The following is a 15,468-nucleotide window of genomic DNA, read 5'->3' as shown; positions in this document are numbered from 1 at the left end:
ACACAAATTTGCACTGGATCAGATTTATTCTATTTACTTCCCGAACAAATATGCAAATGCATAAAGTCCCGAGCCCTGGTGATGAGGAAGTAGTGGATTAAATGCGTGCGTATACAGCTAGGTTAGGTTTAGTGTTTTCAAAGTCTTTTTTATGGTATTTTAGTGGAATTAAAACTTCAAACCATCAACAATTTGTAGAATACATTCCTGCCTAATAAAAAATAAAAACGTTAGGATGAATATGCTTAGTCAATCACCAAGTAAAGTTCAATAGTAAATAAGTTAGTAAGTTGAATTTTTATCTTATTAAAATGTATATCAAAATAAATAACTATTTATACCTCTCCGTTTATTGTCGTTATGTGGCATAATAGTGCAACACACGCAAGACTTGCAACCCCAAACCTGACTGACCTGAATGGGCCAGGCCTCAGTGAATAAAACTATTATATAGGTATAAGCCTAAATATCAATAAAATGTCAAAGTTGAAACTTTAAAATATACTAAGATATACATTTCTTTAATACAAAAACATTGAAAACTATACTAAAGCAGTTGTGTTACTTTAAGAGGTTAACCAATATAAAGTCGGATTAGCTGGTACAATATTGTCAACAGTCAAAATTAATATATACTGTAGTTAATGCAATAATAAGTGATAACTGATTAGTATATAATATGTTATAGTGGATGACGAAAATGATGACGTTAACTGGTACCTACGTTAAATTCCGTCCAATATCGTTAATTAACAACTATATAATATATATGTGTGTGTGTGTATGTTATTACGTAATTGATCGGTGATTTATATAATTACAGGCCATACCAAATAGCTAATGTGTATAAACTATAAAAATATAAATATATTTATTTATCTATAACATAAACATTGGCATTCGCAATAGACTGTTCGATATGAAATAATTAAAAAGAACAATTTTTCATATCTATAAAAATAACATTATTTGTTCGCTTCGCGGACGTAGGTCGTAGATACTTATATAACTGTATTGTCTATTTCTATTTGTTTAAAAAGCTATTTCGCGGCACTTTAAAAGCAACTAGAGATGGGAAATGCGAAACGTGTTTTATCTTACTAAAAGCTGTCAATACAAATTACAAATAAAAATAATGCTAGAATTGTCAACGTCGTTAACGAAAACTGTAAATAAACAACAAAAATCAAGTAAATACTTTAAGAAAAAATAAAAAAAATTATGTCAATCTAAGCAGTTTATGGTACCATAGAAATAAATGTACTCAACGTTTATTGACCTCCGTGGATTACCGCGAAAATTATTAGCAGTAATTACTAAAGTTTAATAAAGCTCATATATATACATTAGATAGGAGTATAGGATAGGTACCTATTTACCTAATTTAACACAAGTATTTATTACTTATTATATCCTAATACTTAACTGTTTTAAATTTTTATCTGAGTAGTAACCAATTTACTTATTATTATTGAATTGAAATTAAAATCCACAGTAAATGTATTATAAAATTCTGTTTGAAATCACTTTCAAATTTAAAGTATACCTTTATTAGGCGGTCTTAAAATCAGCGGAGTAGTTTTTTTTAAAGCATATTTATTTTTAGTTAATAAATGTACGGTTTAAATGGAAAACAAAATTCTTAAACATTTGTATATTCGACCACAGAACAAGGCATCGAGCACTACCAAAGACTCGTCAACTTGAAAAATAAATTGCGTTTAAAGAAGATTCTGCCTTCAATATAGCATCGCGGGAGGCCAAGGTTATTAAAATTGCAACTGTAAGCTACTTTATGTTGTTACTGTTATAGTGTGCTAAATAAACAAATGCACTTGTCAATCAGTGTTAATGTTTAACACGTTGTTCAATTAAAAATGCCACAACAGTATAGGTATAACCTTATTGAGAATTACCTAACCATGAACAATATTTTTCGTATATTGGAAATTGACTTTATTGCCTGTCTTAGCCGATACCTATTATGTGGCTAGGTATATAACAATAAAATAACCAAACAATTTGGTTCTGACGTTAAATTCCCAAATGTTGTCATAAAACATAACACATACATAATAATATTACATTATTTTAGTACACTTGGATAGTTTGGATAGTAAGGTTATAAATAATTAAGCAAAAATGAATAAATTTCTAAATTTCTAAAAATATAATATATATTTTATTTTTATTAATCATTAGGTTTGTCAATATACTAAGGAAATAAAAAATTGAGAGGCCAAGAGTCATGAAATTATTTGTTTATTAAATGAAATTACGGGCAACTTTCCAGCTAAATAAATATGATAGATATACAATAACACTTTTTTATACACCTATTATTATATATTATTGATAATAATAACATTTACAGTATTCAACAAAAGCTGCATGATTTCATAACATAAAATAGCAAACACAAACTCAAAAAAGTATAGAAACAATGGATAAATTAAAGTTTGATGTTTTGATTAAATAGTTGGGTTTTCATTAGCAAGCTTCTTCAATGTACCATTATGACTACGGCATAAAGTCATACGAAACAATGAACCAATATTACGAACTGAAACATCAGCGCAGAGAACAGTAGTAATGAATATACAATATGTGTAAGCGAAATTAAGATGATAAATAGTGATCACGGCGGCACGAGGACATAACTTTGCATTTAGTGACATGGCAACATTAAACTGTAATTTCAGTTTTTTTCCATATACAACTAGATGATTTAATCATCTTTAAATAGTTCATGGTTAAGTAAGCGAGAACGGGTTGATAAGTATAAAATTAAATTTTATTGGAGTTTGTAAATTTTAAACTATACGAGTAGAACCCTATAACTTTAATCATCGGTGTATCGTAATTCTTTCAACAGTGTTTTGCCGAATACTTCCTCGACGACTCCAAAATATCAAGTGAAAAGAAAACATATTATACGGTATCAAGGCACGTGTATATCCTGTATAGGTACCTATATATTATCTACTATAATATACTTTACCTACTGCAGTTCTAAAACTTTAAACGGCGTATATTTCGTACGCTGAAAGTACTAGTGTTAGTATTCACGAAGGTGAACCAGAAATATTATGTTTTTGCCACCATCAATTAAATATAATATTACCTATCGTAGGTATAGTTGCACCACCAGGTTTATCGTTTGAAATCGTATACATACCTATATCGTATATCGTATATAGGTATTAAAGCATTCTACGTATTACAGAATCTGCATACAAAATACAAACACTTCTATTATGATATAGGAAGATAGGTATATTGTATTTCGCGCTTATCAAATTATGGCCACGTACTCAAATATTACAGGAACGTGGTAGAGATCAAAGCGGGGTATGCTGCAGAATGGGTTAAAGACAATTATTTAAAAAGGGCGTCATTTAAAAATGAAAAACAAATTTCCAATAGCCAATCATTCACTTACTATACATAGATACTCTCGGATTTAAAAACTATTATTAATCATTCAAACATTTTAATATTTAATCGTTTTTCCTTAATACAAATGAAAACCAATAGGTAAAAACATTTGAACATAATACAAATAGATTATTAATATTTTATTAAATTGTAAATAATTTAGCAAAATTATAATTAGAAGATAATTAATTAAGAAAGTGAATAATTAATTATTGAAATACTTTATTAAACAATAATTATTATAAACCTATCTGTTTAATTATAGCTGAGGAGAATTGAAATATAAAAAATTATCTCTTACATCTAAAAAGTTACAATCAACAATCAAAATGTTATACCTAACTAATAACCTGCATATCAGAACAGCACCCGTAATCGATTTCAATAACAAATCAGTAAAATATAAAAATTATCTATCATCTATTGATTCTTTTGGATACAACAAAAAAATGCATAGGTATACACTTGCATAGTTGCATCCCAGGAGGCGGAAATGACACTCATAAACTTTTTAATAGGTATATATTTCTATTTTCTTCTAATTATTGTTTTTATATATTTTACCAACAAATTAAAATATTGTGATTTACGTTATTAAAAATTAAAATCATTATTCGTATTAGTACTAATTTATTAATATTTATCATTCATAACTACTTTATTGTTAATTTTTGAATTTTTTGTTAATGTTAAATTAAAAGAATAAAGATATTACCTTTTTTATATAGTTTCGCAAACTGAGATGAGAACCGTGTTATAACAATATATTTCCATTCGTCACATTGTAATAAATCAAATATTATCTATAACAATATAGGTTCCTACTTGATACATGGTATTTGACTCTTTACATCTCTTATTCTACCAACCAAAGGTTAGTTCTGATGCTCTGTCGGACGTTGGCTTACATCAAAATTCATAATATGCCTACCCTTTTTTTCCCCTTTGTAAATCACTACATGGGAGCCGAACTGTTTTCACACATTGCTTAGCCCCAAAATATAGCTACCTATATACGCTATAGGTACAACAAAATACATAATAGGTATTAGGTACACAAAAGAACTTTAAAATCTATCTATGCGACGTTTACCGAATACAAACACTCTCTTTTTCAATTTTTATCATTATTAAAACAATATGTTAATTAATTTTGTATACTTGCGTGAGGAGCAATGTTTATGCATTGTTCGGTTAATTATTATAAGATGTGTAGTTTATGACGCACAGTATTATAGACATTTATACAAAGTTTAATACACGTAGGTATAAATATATACCTTTAGATGTACAAGGGTACCGCTTAGGTGACATCTACACTATACATTATTAATATTATACCACGCATCTCTTACAATAGTCATAACTCGTACTTTTTGATCGGTTATCGTTTCTCAATACCCTAACGTTATAATCTGTTTTACTCCAAGTTAAACCTAAATACAGTCTAACCTGTAAGAGAAGGTATATAATATAATTCTCCATCATCGGTAATTAGTAGGTAATTACTAATTCGAAAATTTGGAATCACACAAACTGTGTACACCCTATATGCGGTTTAATGATTTTTGAAAATTATTTCCATTGTTCGTAAATTGTGCTATTGAGTTGTAATTTGTAAAAAAGGTAAATGTGCGCAAATGAGTTATAGGTTATAGCCGGGTCATTGTAAGGCGTGAAAAGAAATAATCGCATAATGAATATTGTGATCACGGAAAAAAAAATACAAATTATGCGCTAATAATAATAATAATATAGTATAGTAAGACGTAAGTACCTAAAGTTATAACTGAACGTAAATACCTCATACAGGCACAAGTGCTGAAGTGCAGATACTATAACATGGGTGGCCAAATTGCGGCTCTTGTCATCGACGTATGTGGCTCGTGATCTTATTTACAAAAACCAAAATTTTAATTATTTTTTGCATACATTTACAAAAAAAAAAAAAAAAATGTTTTTATTATTATTTTATAATTTCATATTTCGTAATTTGATATGTTTATCGGATGTTAGCTATCTTTATTATTTTTGTGTTATAAAAGTACCTACAGATTAGATAATTTGGCTCTTGATATAATTGCATTAATATATGTGGCTCGCGTACATAGTCATGTTGGCCACCCCTGTACTATAACATTATCTAATACAACTTATTAAAGGCTACAGAATTTGCGTGGGCAAAATATATAACCTCGATTATCCGTGGTAATGGCGGGTAGGAGTCACATTGATAAATGAAAACTACGGTTAATCGAAACTTCATTTCTTTTATACTTAACGAACTATAATAATATAGGTACAATGTTATTTTGTATGCATAATGCACAGTGTATACAATGTCATGTTATTAAGTTAGGACTGGAAATATGAAGTAATCAGTATTTGTTTTTTGACGTTTGAAATGATTTTCCTAATATAAAATGTTCATGTGACCCTAATAGAACTATTTATAATACAGCTCACACATCGTTTATTAATAAGTACAGACTGTAAAAAGCAATATAGCTTAATTTAAAAATATATATATTATTATTTATCGTTATTTACTTATACAAACAATAATAATTACCTACTGCTTACGCGCCTATATTCCTTTACTTTTGGTACCTACAAATTTTCAAAAGAGTGAGCACGATTGATCACGGGGTTAGGTTGAAGTTTTACTGCAGATATATATAATACTTATATTTGATATGCAAAATACAATTTTCCAGTATTTTTACACAATTTGTTATTTATGTATATACTAAGTGAATGGTAAAAACTAAAAAGTATAAGTCAATTGTTTTCTTTGATTATTCACACAATCACTCTTAATATAATAAGTGATGTTTACCAATAAAGAACAAAAACAAAGTATGACACTATTTTAAGACCTAAACATCTATCTACTATTACCTACTATTACTTTAATATTAACATATAATTAAATTAAATTAAGTACCTACCTAGATGATAATCAATGACAGTTGGGGGATCAAATTTCTGATTTTCTACAGGAATAGATACACCAACGTCTAACAAATTTATTTAAAATCCAATAAGTTATTTTTATGTATATCTATCAGAATACCCATGTCCTGTATATTCTCAAACCACAATACGGTTTCTCTGTAGGTATACATCGTGCATGTAGTATAATGTGCGACGTACATTACTAACATTTATGTATACATGATTAAGTTCGTGATAATGAGGATTAAGGATAACGTATATTTTTTGTATAAGCTTTTATATTTTTACAACAACTAAACATAAATATCAATCCAAATTTATACACAAACATTCAAAATCCAAAATGGGGGGCTGCTCTATGCTCTCTCTCTAAAATGCACCTAAAGACACATTCGAAAACCGTTTTTAAAAGTTTTTAAGAATAACACGAGAGTATACTGCAGATTACAGAGAACGAACCAGTCAAGTGTAGATAGGTTTTCACTCGTCAGAAGTGTGCACTCATTATTAATACTAACTTGTCGTGATACCTTACCATTAAAACAAATTTAATGTAGGCATTCCCCTACTTAAATGATACATTTCATTCGCAATTAGGTTTCCTATATTCCTATAGCAGTATAACTGACGTCTACCCTTCTAAAACCCAACAAACCATAAATTATTAAAAATAAATAAATTGATCGGGTATATCTATGTTTTAATAAAAACACGACACTACGACAGACAGCCTATGCAACGCGCGTCGAGAAAACTTCGAAAAAACAAAAAAAATCATCTTTTTGGCATCCTCTAGACGAATCAACGCGTTTGGCAACTGTTTGCCATTCTTTAATCGTTATTATAATATGGTCGTCGTCGTGTCGTATTTTTTGGCCCAAGTTTGCCGTCACCTATATACGTCACGCCACGGAAACGATGTCTGTGCGTCACCGAAAACCCGATAGGGTTCAAGTTCAACCATTTGCGAACGAGGGTTTTCTCCGTTCTCATCTACACACGTCACGCACCGTCAACGCATTTACATTTTTTTTCAGCACACAATATCTATCAATTAGGTACTTTAGTATTATTTCCTAGTTATACTTTTTAGTCAATGTTTTGCAGCCGCTTCAGTTGTATGAATGGGCGAGAGATGCACTTTATCCGCAACAATGGAAATAAAACGCTGACCGCCACTATGCAGAGCCCGGCGGGGAGTTATTACGTCATCGTATTAATAGTATCATTGTCGTGTTACGCAATAATATAGTGTTCATGTATCGATCGGGTGGTATTTTTTTTTTTTTTTTATGAAACGTTTATATTTTTTGTCAGACAATCGGAAAATTGTTTAACTAAACACGCTGTAGGTTTCTCCTGTTCCACGTCAGCTGTATAATTTAGTACGCAATATGGAAAAAAGTGGATAGCAGGAGGAAGGAAGAGAATGATTAAAGATCATATAAGATAACTGCCACGCGAGTTGGGACGTACATAATATTTAATAATATTTACTATGTACTACCTATAAAAGAAATAGTGAGCACGAGGAATGCATGTAAGGACAACCTTACTTTGAATAATCAATTTACATAATACATTCAAGTATTTCTATGTATATATATATATATTTGTTTATATTTTGGAAACAAATTGCTACACGTTCGCAAAAATACTTAAAATTCAAAAAAAAAAATCCAATGCACAATAATAGTCGGGGGGAAATGTATGCGCATCGATAATTTATTATAATAAGTTATTATATTATACAAGTATAATCAAAATTGAATTAGCTAATATTTATTATATAATCATAACTGGTATGCTTTTTGGTAAGTTAGTGAACTCATTGCACTTCCAAAGTTCGATTACAGACAAGATTATCTACTCCATTATTTTCGGAACTAACCGTAAGTTTAAAGTTTATATTATTTAGTGATTGAAAGCACTTTTATAATATATTTCGTACACAATGGAATAAACAAAATAGTATTAAAGTATAAAATGAGTTGTTGTATATTGATATCAATTTGATTTGAATATTATTTTTTAGAAGACATTGGTTATGAGAAATGCATTGTTTGACAGTATAAGGTTTTATTTTATCACAAAAATAAAAAAAAATGATTATTATTATTGTTATAATAAGTTACTTTAATAGTGTATTACTAAACGCCCTATTATTTAGGATGTAAAGCAAAAGTTGAAAAAATTTTGGGAAAAGCAAATTAAATTTATTTACGTTTTAACAATTTGATTAAATCTTATTTAAAACACGCTAATTATTTTGCACTATACTAGATGAAAGGTTATCAGATCTTTTATCGCAACAGCAATACATATTCAATTGTTAGTGTTCATGGGTTTCTCTAAGTGTTTTTGGTGATTATTATATTTGTGCTATGCATAAAATGGTTATTAGTTTAAGTTTAGTATGACCGAGATATGGGGGATGTGTTCATTGGATGCAACAAGTAGACTTATGTCCATTCTTCATCTTCAGTTTAGATTTCGGACGGTACTTTTCTAGAAATGCCAGTTGTTTAGAATTTATAGCTCCTCTTCGTTTCCTAAAAAAATGTTTTATCTTAGAAATCAGCACATTAACAGATGATATTTTATTTTATAATGTATAATATGTACTCTCTGATTAATTGAACAGCATCTTCATATTTCAACCCAAGTTCTATCAATGCCAGAGCAACTAAGACAGGCGCACGACCCAAACCAGCCACACAATGTACAGCAACACAGCTGCCTTCATCTGAACGGAATTGATTTCGTAATAATTCAAACCATTCTTCTATCAACTAACAAAAATAAAACACAATATAATTAAAGATATACCATGTTTAATGAGCAAAATAATACTTAATTGAGTAATTTACCTCATTTGCAGGGGATGTGCCATCATCATATGCCAAGTCAGTCACTACAATACCTTCTGCTTTCAATTCATCTATTTTGTATGTTGGTTCGCAAACACGCACAACATGTTTAACATTATGCCTCTTTAATTCCTAAAATTACAAAAATAATAATTTAGTTTGAATAATTTAGATTTAAAATATATTTTGTATTACTTACAGCTACATAGTTGTGAATTATCTGATCATTAGGTCTATCGGTGATTAGAAATCTCATGCCTTTATAATCTATCTCGCAGGGTGGTGGTCTTATGTCTTTTTGACGCATTATAGTTTCGTTGCTCATTGAGCCGATTTATAATATATAACAGGAAAATTAAATTATATAAGGATGAATTATTGTTTAGATGATGTCTATGTCCAAACTGAAAACTGAAGACAAAAAACAGTCTAGTCTTTAGTCCATAAATTAACAGCGGCGTTTTTGTTCTTACGACCAACAAATTATACTAAATTATCGAGGAAAACGATTCAACAATAAGGATAGATTAGGATCAATGCGTGTTCAACGAGCAAGCATAATATTCAAATAAAATGATTTAGTATGCATTCACATCCAATGTATTGTGTTGTGCCTGGCAATATTCACTGCTGTCTAACGACAAATCCATGAAACCAAAGGCTGCTACAGATTTAACAACCTGAAACAAAATTTATTTAAGATAAGAATGATAAATCATAGTTTTTGTGTTGACAATTGCTTATCTTAAGCTATTAATGACAAACATTATGACTAGATTACAATTATTTTTCATTGGAATTCAGTGGGTAAATATTATTTAAATAAATTATTTATAAGTTAAACTTGTAAAATTGTATAGATACCTACAATTACATTATTATTTTACTATGCGGAAATATTTTATTTATATTTGATATGATTAGTAACAATACATTGAGCAAGACAACATTGGACCAAAAGCATTAATTCATTAAGTGGATCACAACTATTAAATTCAATATTTAACTAGCCTATCCGCTCAATGTCCTTTCACTAAGTACCTAGTTAAAACTACAAGCCTTTTTTTTATTAACCCTATACACTTCTCTAAATAAATTATATTACATACAATAACAATTAAACAGTCATAAGATTCAATATATATTGCATAATAAGCAAGTTGAAAAATATAATAATTAAAGCAACTGAAAATATATTATCTTGCTTATTCATAAGTCATAACTAATATTATTTTAACAGTAAATCACTTTGCACATCAAATATTAACATTACAATTTATGATGTTTTAATAATTTATGATTTGGTACCAACATTGTGTGTGAACATTGTAAACAGTGAGTTTAAATAATCTTCTGAATCCATATCAAAGGTATGATGAGAAAACACTTATTACAATTTTATAGGTAAATTCAATAAAAATAAAATAATTACACAGATTATTAGGTATTAGTGAATAGTACTATGTTTTAAATAAGTATTTGAATATTAATCTATGATTTGTTATTTATGGATTTTAATATTTCCATATGAATATTTAATCACATAACTATTAATACTTTTGTAAACACTTTTTCTATAATTTGAAGTACTTTGAGTACTTAAAGGAATAAAAAATTTAAAAATACATAGAATTAATCTTTTATCAAACAAATTGTTGACTAATCAAAAAAAATGTACTAGGAATTATTATTAATTAACCCACAACTCAATGGAATAAAAATAAACAAAAATCTGAAAGGAAACTTAAAATTGTTATAAAATACTTATTGAATTCCATTACACAATTAACTTTAATTCAAAGTTTAAAAATAACCATAATTTACTTTTAAAATGAGTTGTTGTTTTCATATTGTTATGACATACACAATTTAAAATGCCTATGGCTTCTTTAGTATTATGGCAACAAAATCATTATGATGTAAAGGGCATTATTTTAATTCATAAACAGTTTACAAAATGCATAAAAATAACATTTTAAAGTAACTACCTGTCTTAACAAAATACCACTAAGGGTCAATATTTTTGTTAATATCATGCAAAATAGTTTTTATAATAAACTAAAAATTTAGTTCTTAGTATTAATGTACTTTCTTAACTAGATAACAATACAGTAATAGACACTTAATTTGCAGAGTACAAACACAATTGGTACCGACTATTTTAATCTTACTGACCTTAAACACCAATTCAAAACTATTTCTAGATCAACTTTAAATATTAAATGACAAAATATGAGTTGTTATAATAGTTTTAGTTCAACTAAAATACCTACCTAAGGCATTTTAGTTTTATAAGAAAATAATTTTTCTTTAAGTCAATAAAAAGAAATGTGATTCAATGATGAATGTGAATTTTTAAAATATAACTAATTTAAATGACCGATATTAATAAGGTAGGAGGTAACTACCAAAATGTGATTTAAGGTATACAGCTATGTACCTACCAAATTAATTTTTAGACTTGGGATTTCAAACTGATTTCACTTCAAAAACATCAGAGTATCAGACAACCAAAACTAATTACCTACATGATTATACAACCTACTTTTACTAGTTAGGTACTCTCTATTTTTATTACATAGACAAGAAAGTCAATTACAGTACTAATTATTTTAGTTTTTATAAAAGTTAAGAGTATGCTTATATACCTACAAAACTAATCAATAAGTAGGTAATATATCAGTGTTAAATTTACAAAATACCTACCTATAATAAATTGAACGATATCAATTACAATAATAGTTTAAATGAATCAAATTCCTACTTCAATTTTATAACTATGGTAAGTGCTGAAAAAAAATCATTCTTGGGAATATATCTAGTGCTTACATAACTATATTTTACAAAAACTATTTCAATATATTGGTACTGGTTTTGGAATACCTAACAAAAATAGATTTTATATATTTTTCATTAACTCGTGTTTTCTGTCGACCACTGAATAATCTCTCATAAGACTGGCATATCCCTATTCTATTGATTTAATCTGTAATGTTATAGGTTGGTGATTCACTAGAACGCTGTATTGGATACAAGAGAACTAAGAAAAACTGGAAATGTCCTCCTCTTAAAACATTCCTCAGCCAAACTGTTAGAAAACTATATATATATACTGAACTGACACTGGACATTACACCGAGAAAACTATGACTGTAAGATGAATAATAATATGCTTATCGGTGGAACTCGAGAGATCTGATGCGGCCACTCGTCGGTCACACTACATAATACAACGGCGACAATAAATAGGTATAAACAATCGCAGGGTATACATTATAATATACTTGCCGATAATATTATGGACTATGGTATACGGTAAAATACAATGTTTGTTGATCGGACGTTGACGTCGAACGTAGAATGGCCCCTAGGAAAATTCAAAATTGAACGACGATAATATTGTGTACTTAGTATATTTTATTAAGAAGTTATTGTTACGATAATAATATTATTGCGGTTGACCGTGTGTGTGTGTGTGTGTGTGCTGGCCAGCTCTCGCCACCAACTACCAAGAGACTGAGACGGCAAGACGTGGTCGACGGCCGCCACAACAGTTGCTGGCCACCTCGATCCTTCTTATTCTTCCCCCCTCCCAGCAAATAATCGTGCCACAACGTACGTACGTACGGTCGTCGTAGTCCGACCGCCCCTCAAGATCGTCGACGACGGCCGTACGTACCTCTATTTATGGCCAAACGCCATTGCGAGAACGTTTCGCGATCGTGACGCGCGTAAAATAACCGACCGACGCGGCTCGCGCGAACGATATCCGCCGCCCGTGCAAACATCGTGTGCTGGCGGTCTGTACGTTCGTCAGTCGGTCGGTCCGTCTCTACCTAGCTACCTGAGATAATGACGGCGGCCGTATAGTGCCAATAACGATGCCGAGCAGATGATGACCGCAATACACATTATTATTGTGTACGCGTCGTGTCGACAACAAATACACGACGTCTACACGCGACGACGGTGCAGACGGTTCGCGCGGACTTTGTGGGTTAGCGGAAAGCAGCGCGCACTTACCTGCAGTGCTCGATGAATGACCATGGAAGTAGACGTCGTTAAATCAACGGAAAAACTGCCAAAAACTGTACACATACCAGTACGAACGAATTTCCCGTTACCAGCCCGGGGATTTAAATAACATCGCCGAACGTACGGTACGGAAACTTCGGCAGTGATGACTGCTGCTGCTCCGGTTGCGAGGCGGCGGCGGCGGCGTCGACCAGCCCGTTGCTGCGACGAGTGGGAACGGCGACGGTGGGCGGGCGGGAACTGACGGGGTGTGCGTGTCGGTCGTTGGCGGCGCTCCCCCACCTAACGATTTTACGGTCTCCGCAGCCGCCGTAGTGCCGCGCTTTGCTGCCGCCGTCACCATTGCTGACGTCACGACGACCCAATGACTAGGCACACGGTTTATTCGTTTATCGGTTTGTGTATCGTCGTGCGACAATGGATAATGCGAATATTGCGAATCGCGACGATTCGCAATATTCGCCGACGACGGTTTGAAAGTATGAGACCCCCCCTCCCCTTGTCAGGATTACGTTTTTGGTAAAAAAGAAAAACGAAACGCGGTTAGGTGGTATTTTACACCACCGCTAGCCGTACCGTATTATGGAAAATTGCAAAATAAATAAAATCGTACATCGCAATCGGGGGAATAAACGACGCATAACAAACAATAATAATGTTGTTGTCGTTATAACACACTGTATAGTTGTAGGTATTCTACAACTCGGGAGTCGACTTTAATAAATAATAATTACAATAAACGTTAATAATAGGTGTATTCGATTTCTAGTGCCGCCGACAGAGGTCGTAGCCGTCCACTACGCGCGTCTGTGGCGGAAACGAATTGACGTCGTCCTTGGTACTCGGTATAGGCGACTAGGCAAGGGTAGCCGACCCTGACGAAATGGTCTTTGGACGATCCGTCGGAAATAACTCTCCGACCAACCACCCACCCGCCAATCAAACCATTTGAACGCAAACCACGGGGTCGTCGACGCCACGGCCCGCGATCTTTTATAATAATTACTCAAATACTGATTGGTGTTATTCAACCGGCACGACATAATATACACTTTGCGGCGTGTACTGACGCACTGTTATAACGATATACTATAATATTGTTCGTCTATGCTTACATAATATACACCAAATTCAACAGCTGTTGAATCGTTTGTGTTATGTATGTAGAACGCTTAAATTTCCATGAATAGCGACCTATATAATATAATAATTTATTATAATATATTATAATGTAATGGTCGATATTAAGGGACCCGTGCAGTACGCGGTGGTGGTATAATGTGATGAATAGATTCTCCTTACCTTTATTTATATTTTATTAATGCATATATAGCTGATATGTGGATATTTTGTCGACGAACATCAAATGTAACAAAAAAATAAATTATGGTCGATGCACAAATGCCTAAAATATGTTGATTTTGAGTAAATAAACATTATAGGACATTTTAAATGACTAAATGTATACATACACGATACACTACTATATCATATTATACCTATTAATAATATATTATGTAATACTATTAATACATAACAAAGTATAACTCATAATAACTATAATCTATACTTCTATAGTTCTATAATAACTATGTAGACTAACTAGCTAAGCAATCATGGACGGGTAAGAATAGACTTAATTGGTTTGCCTTATTGGAATGGAAATATAAAAATGATTTGTTTGCGTGCCATATAAAGTAATCAATATAAGTGAATTCTAAAAAAAAAAATAAAAAATCGAATTTTATGTTTTGGATATATTAATTTAAATTAATACTTAAACTTATACAATATAAGTGTATGTTTACAGCTGTGATCAATAAGCGATAAAACACTTAGGTGTATGAAGATTGAAGACAGATGCGTGATTGTTTACCATATTATGGTGAATTTGGTACTCGGAGAACTGGAAAACCTTTAATGATTACTTAAATTTCTATGGATGTATAGATAGTAGATACTATGACTATAATACATAAGTAATGATTAATGTTTAAATGTCCTCATAATTGTAACAGGTGGATAAATTTCGTTTGAGAAAAAAATTTTTAACTCAGGGTTAGGTATATATAATTTTGGCAATGTAGGTAAACATTTTGTGTTTATAATATTATGAAGTTATCACAGTTTTAAAGTATTTTTGTGTATGCTTCGAGTCAACACATAC

At 30.9% G+C, this 15,468-nt stretch overlaps 1 protein-coding gene across 1 annotated transcript; it reads right to left on the bottom strand.

The window, feature by feature from the left end:
- Positions 1-8,103: 8,103 nt before the first annotated feature.
- On the bottom strand, positions 8,104-13,467 carry LOC113549499 (protein tyrosine phosphatase type IVA 1). Its single transcript, XM_026950829.1, has 5 exons — positions 13,290-13,467; positions 9,466-9,946; positions 9,267-9,398; positions 9,022-9,188; positions 8,104-8,948 (listed from the first exon to the last, which is right to left on the bottom strand). The coding sequence occupies exons 2-5, from the start codon at positions 9,589-9,591 to the stop codon at positions 8,837-8,839; spliced, it is 537 nt and encodes a 178-aa protein (XP_026806630.1). The 5' UTR covers positions 9,592-9,946; positions 13,290-13,467; the 3' UTR covers positions 8,104-8,836.
- Positions 13,468-15,468: the final 2,001 nt, after the last annotated feature.

The sequence above is a fragment of the Rhopalosiphum maidis genome, chromosome 1, assembly GCF_003676215.2.
Source record: "Rhopalosiphum maidis isolate BTI-1 chromosome 1, ASM367621v3, whole genome shotgun sequence".
Lineage (NCBI taxonomy): Eukaryota > Metazoa > Arthropoda > Insecta > Hemiptera > Aphididae > Rhopalosiphum > Rhopalosiphum maidis.
The sequence above is the reverse complement of the archived record's forward strand: the minus strand, read 5'-3'. Positions and strand labels throughout refer to the sequence as shown.

Coding starts and splice junctions, on each gene's coding strand:
- LOC113549499 (XM_026950829.1), bottom strand. CDS start 9,591: ATGAGCAACGAAACTATAATGCGTCAAAAAGACATAAGACCACCACCC. Junction 9,399..9,465: donor TAATTCACAACTATGTAGCT/GTAAGTAATACA, acceptor TTGTAATTTTAG/GAATTAAAGAGGCATAATGT. Junction 9,189..9,266: donor GCACATCCCCTGCAAATGAG/GTAAATTACTCA, acceptor TATTTTTGTTAG/TTGATAGAAGAATGGTTTGA.